General features: G+C 33.6%; 1 protein-coding gene across 1 annotated transcript; it reads left to right on the plus strand.

Moving 5' to 3' along the window:
• The first annotated feature begins 5191 nt into the window (after window positions 1–5191).
• On the plus strand, window positions 5192–5898 carry LOC143533566 (glycine-rich protein 2-like). The gene has a single exon (XM_077028300.1). It carries the CDS (start codon window positions 5226–5228, stop codon window positions 5718–5720), a length of 495 nt encoding a protein of 164 aa, XP_076884415.1. The 5' UTR covers window positions 5192–5225; the 3' UTR covers window positions 5721–5898.
• Window positions 5899–7288: the final 1390 nt, after the last annotated feature.

Here is a 7288-nt window from a genome sequence, read left to right on the forward strand (position 1 = left end):
GCCACAGGCCCGACACCTCGTAGGCCCGATTTTTTTTAAAATTATATGTATTTTCATCAAAGCTATATATATATATATTTAGTATTTAAACTTAATTTTATAACCATTAGTTTGGTCTAGTAATAAAGGGGTATTACTCCCAACACAAAGGTTGTGGGTTCTACTTTCATTTGAGGCATGTTTAATTGGGTTCTACCCTCATTTGAGACATGTTTAATCCTATTTTTATACAAATTTTTTTAAACAACTCAATTATAATCAAATAAACCCATACAAAAAAATAAATTGCTTAAACCCAATAAAATACTCCTTTTACTTAAGGCCTAAAAAAATTTTCGCCTCCGGCCCAAATATTTTTTCTTTCTCGAAGTCGGCCCTGGCTATGTTATGTATGTATGTGTGTCTATATGTATATAAGTATGTATGCATGCATGCATGTATTGTATGCTACTTATATTATGTGTCTACAATGTGTACATATGTTTTGTATGTATATGTGTGTTGTGTGTATGCATATATACATGTATATGTAGAAAAAATTACAATTTTTGTTTTTCTGAATTAAACAACTTTTAGAATGGGTCATTTCCGAAAATGAGTTTCACTTTTTATCCTTTATTTGCATGTTTTCCTTGATTTTTGTCCTTTACACTACCGGTCATCCACTTTCTCAGTTAAGTTTTCTCATGTGTCATGCATACGAGGGCGTTTTGGTAATTTTACTTGAAAAAGGTCTATATATGTAATTACTATAATTTAGAGGCCATTTATGTTATTTAATAAAATTTAAACTTGAAACCCACTTATACACGCACATACCCAGTACTCTTCATCTTTATTAATTCAAATTCATCATTGTCTCTCTCCATCTCTGCCACCATAACCCTAGAACAATATTAAACACCTGAACCATTTATTTTTCGGGAGGGAATTAATAAAATCAAACAGGGGGCTCAAAATCAAAGAAAAGAGGGGTATGGGAGTTGTCGTGTTCAAGTGTGGGTGGGGTGTGAATGTAGGTGGTCATCAGATCTAATTGATTGTGGTCTCAAATCTGGGTGTCATTCGGTTAAGAGACTATGACGGTGGTCTCATTATAATTGACTAGTGATGGTTCATGTATTTGGTAGTTTTAGATCGGATATATGATGGTTCACATGTCGGTGGCCTCTTAACTGTTGTTGGTTCTGACAGTCGGTGACGACGATGAAGGTGAACGGAGATGCGTCAACATTAAACAAAGGATGCAATCTCCTTTTCTTCTAATCATTGGCGGTGAATGACGGTGATGGTGGCGGGTCACCGACCTTATACAGATAATGGCAAATGACGATAAGCGACGATATTGAGAAAATTGGGGTTTTTGGGTGGGGTCTCCAGCAAAACGAGGGAGGGAGTTGCATTTTCATTACAGGCAAGGATGTTGTGGAGTTGGTGGGTATAATGGTGTTTTCGGTGAAGACGGTGGAGGTGGTGGTGGAGGCGACGATGGCTTTTTTAGCAGAAGGGTAAGATATATATATATATATATATATATATATATATATATAGATGTTAATATGATATGTTTATTTTTCTTTTTCTTTTTAGTAAAACTACAAGAATGATTTTTATATTTACATATATAGTCCCTGCAAATTTTTGATTAACTTTACAATGTTTTACGTTAACACAAGTAGGCCTTTAAGGGGTAAAAAGACTAAAATACCTCATGTGCAATGCATATGGGGTGAGTTAATTGAAAAACTTAACTTTCGTTAGTGAAAGGACAAAAATCGAGAGAAACATGCAAATAAAAAATAAATGTTGAAACTCATTTTCGGAAATGACTCATTCCATAATTTATTAATTTAAAAGAATAAAAATTGTAATTTTTTCGTATATGTATATATGTGTGTGCAATGTACATACACACATAACACCATAACATACTTACATACATATGTAAATTTCGGAATAATGACTTAAGGTGGATCGATACCTTCATCCTAAAAGGTGCTGTCAAGAAACAATAAAATTTTATGAGAAGAATCAATAACTGACGTCTCTTGGCTCCGATGAATAAACGTGACAATTAATGAGTACCTTCAGTGCTTGGTGTAGGAGCAAATCGTGATCCTTTTTCACATGAGCGGACCCAAGAAAGGTCCAGTCAGAGGTAAGGCCTCCACTCAAAATCAGGTTCAAAAATATCGGCCTCTAGTTTTAAGGCCCCCATCAGTCTGATCCAATCCAACTGCAGGCATCTTTAATTTAAAAGGTTTCGACCTTCATTTTATAAATAAAACTTATTTAAATAAGAGTGTCATACTTTCACATTCAAAGTAGAGAGATAATTACAAGACATGATTGGAGAATTTGTTTTTTACATATGGTATATGAAAATTAATGGACTATTTGGTTTGCATCGGTTTCTAACAAAATATAAAATTTCAAGATATTATTAAAACACAACATTGTTACTAATTTGGCGAATGATATACTAACTCTTTTTTTTCTTTTTTTCACATCGTATGATCATTTTACACACTTATACCATGCATAAAGCTAGTAAGTTTAGGTTTCATTGTGTTTCACAAGTCAAAGAAAGCCGTAACACACATCAAACTTAATTTGTGTTGTTTGATAAATTTAAGTTTGATTATAGTAACTGTTATTTAGAAGTTATAACTGCTATATGATATTAGAGGCGCGATACAGTATAAAACCAAGTTCGTTGCTAACGTTTCGAGTTCAATGAAATTCAAGGGGTATGGCTTTTCTCAACTAGTTTTTTCAGTTTGTTGCAGTCGGGTGGGTCGACCCGAATACAATTACCGTTTAAAATCATCTTATGCGTAGGATACTATAGAAATGACAAACATAGGGATTGAGAGTTGTTTTTCAAAGCCAATTACTAGAGACACCATGGTTTTTTACTAAAAAACCTCTCAATATGCCCCATATAGATCTATATGGGCCATATTGAGGGGTTTTTTAGTAAAACCCCAACAACTTTGTCTTATTATGTTTTTTTATGCTTTTTATCTTTTTTTTTATGTTTTGTGTTTTAATTTTGTTTTTTTGTTTTCTTTTTTGATTATTTTTATATAATAATTTTGTTTAAAAATATGTGTTTTATAGCAATTTTTTTAACAAAACAATAAACACGTATATACATCAAACCAAAACATTATTATATACAAAACATCGAGTTTGAATAAAATAAAACAAAATATATACAAACTATAAAAACGGCGTGTCGTCGATGCTGGAGGACGTAAACGTCACATCGTGAACATCAACGTGGTCGTCGGCCCTGCGTCTGACGCATGATACCCGACCGTCGTCGTCCACGTCGTCGCTCTGTCCGCTTCTAACGCCCGACGCGCTCGCCTTGTGGTCAAAAGTAGGTGGAGGTGGTACCTCGTACTTCTCACCATGCTGAGCGGCGCCGAGGTAACTGACGACATCAGACTCGCAACTTGTCGTTTGATAACTGATGAATGCTATTCGTGTAAAGCGTAAGTCGTACCTCCGCCGATGTATATAAGCCGATAATAATATAATTATTATTATAATAATAAGTAAATTAAAGTATAATAATTATTATTATAACAGTTAAATAACAACAATAATATAAATTATAATTATTAAATAATAAGATATAACACTAATATTAATAATAATAATAACAATAATAATGAATAATATGAATAAATAATAATAATAATAATATTACGTGATAATAATAAATACTTACAATACTTTTTTTTAACAGCATAATTACAATACTAACAATAATAATAAACACATCTATTTATACATGACCCTTTTAGCATATGAGGGGTTAAAATGAGACATAATATATCCTTTTTTAACCCCCCAACACATCTATATATGGCCCCTTTTAACAAAATGAGGGTTAAAAGGGGATCTATAGGCGGCGTATAGTGCTATATATAGGTCCCCTTTTAATTTATCTTTTGTTAAAAGGGACCTTGTATGGATGTGTTTATTATTATTTATTATTGTAATTATTTATTATTATTAATATTATGTATTATTATTATAATTATAATTATTTATTCATATTATTATTTTTATTATTACTATTATTTATTATTATTTATTCATATTATTATTTTTATTATTACTATTATTTATTATTATTATACAAACAAACACTCACTTGTACGTAATACGAAGAAGACGAATGACCTTAATAATCTGCTAGGCTGATCGTTAGGTGCGTATCCGGCTGCTCCTCGTTGTTAGGAAACATATTGTCGAACCACCACATTTTATTTTTTTTGTTTTGATTCTCGAAAGGGGATAGTGAATTGTGTGTGTATGTATTTGTGTATGGTAACACACACACATACGTATATATATATATATATATATATATATATATATATATATATATATAAGGGAGGGTTATTTTGAGAACCATGGTGAGTTTTAAGAACTTTAAGAATTCAATTTTGAACAACACATTTAATAAAATGATATGAAATATATGTCTGAGATTAAATTTAATTAAAAAATGAAGTAGGAGAGAGAATAAGTAATTTTGATAATTACACAAGTTTAAACGTTAGTTACACATGTGTAAAAAGTCGATTCGGTGTGTAAAAAAATACCGTAATTTTTTGTACATCACTTACACTTGCGTATTACACATGTGTAAAAACAATTCAAAAAAAAAATTTGTTACGTTGAGTTATTTCGAGTTCTTAAAACTCAAAGTAGTTCTTAAAAGAAATTAATCATATATATAATATATAATAAAGAGAAGAAAGGGGTAGCCGGATGGCTCAATTATTCAAATTGAACCTATATGTCTCATATTGTATAATACGGGCCATATAGGGTACGATATGACAACAGGCCTAGGTTGTCATATCGTACCCTATATGGCCCGTATTGTACAATGCGGGGCCTATTATGCGTTAATATAGGGCGTATTGCACAATATGCCTCATATAAAGTACATCATAAAGACAAACACCCCTTAATATGGGACTTATTACACTATATTATGCGTTAATATAGGTGTAAGTGGTTTCTAAACCTTTTTCCAACGAGTAACACGTCACCTTTTCTTTTTAATTTATTTAAAAAATTACGATCTTATCCCTACGCAACAAACTCTAGTCTATATAAATAGTAGAATCCCATTCGCCAGATATCTATTGAATTCTTGGTTGGTGGTTTAGGGTTTTTAATTTCTAGGGTTTGCAATGGAGGTTGACGGCGCTAGGAAATCAGGAACCGTGAAGTGGTTCAACGACACCAAGGGATTCGGTTTCATCTCTCCGGAAGATGGCGGTGAAGAGCTCTTCGTTCACCAGTCTTCCATCCGTACTGACGGCTTCCGCAGCCTCGGCGACGGTGAATCGGTCGAGTACTTGATTGAGACCGGATCTGACGGCCGTACCAAGGCTGCTGATGTTACCGGTCCTAATGAAGCTCCGGTTCAAGGAAGCACTCGTGGCGGTGGTGGTTACAATGGCGGTGTCCGTGGTGGACGTGGTGGAGGAGGTGGTGGTGGTGGTAACGGTTGTTACAAGTGTGGTGAGAATGGGCATATGGCTAGGGATTGCACTCAGAACGGTGGTGGCGGCCGGGGAGGCAGGTACGGAGGTGGTGGTGGTCGTGGTGGCGGCGGTGGCTGCTACAACTGTGGCGAGGAAGGGCATTTTTCTAGAGAATGCTCCAACTCTAACTACCGTTGATCTTTTTAGATGGAGGGTAAATGTGTCTTTTCACATTTTTACTTTGTTTTCCTTTTAATTGGTGATGAATGAATGGTGAACCGGATTATGTTTGATTTTGGTATTCTCTTTTGGGGTTTAATTAATGTTTTAGTTATTGTATGGTCACCTTTTTATGTTAGGGTTAATGAATTATTGTTTGTTTTTTGTTGACTTGTTTATGAATATTTGTCATGTGTATCTGTTCAAATGTGTTTTTGCATGCAAAGGTTTATGTTGTGTTATGAACGTTGTCAGTCCAAGTCCAGTTCACATCTATGAGACGACAATGAACCCAGCCAAGCAGGCCCATTTTAAATGTTAGTAAAAGCCCAACAAGGAAAATTGATAGAAGCATGTTATAAGTACGTGTAGAAGAAAATGTAGGCAACAATGAACTTGAATGTGTGAACATCTGATTTTCCATCTCCATTCTCTTTGTTATAGGATTCTATTTTCTCATCCCCTTCTTCTATCCTTTTCTTAAGATTCAATGAAATATGAACCGATTACTTTTATAGACATCATAGATATCGTGTTTGATTATTAGTTTGTATCTATTCACTTCATGTTGGTTATGTGCTTTTCTACTGTTGGCTTTTTGGTTGTGAATCCTTTTTGAGAAATGATTATGTGAATTGTGATGGATGGTGATTCTTGGTGGGTGGAGTTTTTTAGCTTTAGGAGACCAACGTGCAATATTGGAAAATGAAAGAATAAAAAGCTCCACCCACCGTTGAAGAATGGCATACTGAAAATGAAATTAAAAGTATTTTGGTCAGGGTATGGGGTGAGAGGGTTTCTTTGGGTTCAAGTTTTGAAGTTTTTGAGCTTGATCGATCCTAGCTCAATCGGATTTTGTGAGGGTTGAGGGACACTCTGTTGAACCTACATGAACGCCCGACCGAACTATCATTGTTGGCCGTGTAGCTTCTTCACTTGATTATTCGAGACCCAATTTTTGCTTCGTTGACACTTGAACCCAATTTTCTATTTTAATTGGAAATAAATTTAAAATAATAAAACACAACTTTTCATGAATCTAATAGCAAACTACAACAAATATAAAAAACTTAATTACCTAAAATATCTTATTAAAAAATTTCAAATATTATCGCTCATGGTATTGTAGGTTTTGGTACGATGGCAATAGGTCACTATACAGGCGGTAAAGTAAAATACTAAAATGATCGGTTGTGATTTGGGTTGGCATGATTGAATTTGTTGTAGTGTTGGAAATTATTCAACTTGTAAACTAAATCTAAAATGATCGGTTGCGATTGGGTTGGCATGTTGAATTTGTTGTAGTGTTGGAAATTATTCAACTTGTAAGCTAAATCTATTCATTTTGTGTTGGCGAACAAAAATCTTTGGTCTAAACGTTGTTTTTTTAACACAAAACCTTTTTTTTTCTTGAATCTACATCTGTGTTTTTATATATAAAAGAACGTTGAAGAGTAGGAGAAAAATGTAATTAAAAATGTAGTGGGCTTGATTTATTTAAACAGTGTAAAAATAATTCTTTTTGGTGTGATCACCGTAACTCAAAG

Source organism: Bidens hawaiensis, unplaced genomic scaffold, assembly GCF_021521415.1.
Source record: "Bidens hawaiensis isolate Kalapana, Puna unplaced genomic scaffold, B.hawaiensis_p1.1 tig00009788_1, whole genome shotgun sequence".
Lineage (NCBI taxonomy): Eukaryota > Viridiplantae > Streptophyta > Magnoliopsida > Asterales > Asteraceae > Bidens > Bidens hawaiensis.

Excerpts from the sequence above, each read along its gene's own strand:
- LOC143533566 (XM_077028300.1), top strand. The coding sequence starts at position 5,226 with ATGGAGGTTGACGGCGCTAGGAAATCAGGAACCGTGAAGTGGTTCAAC.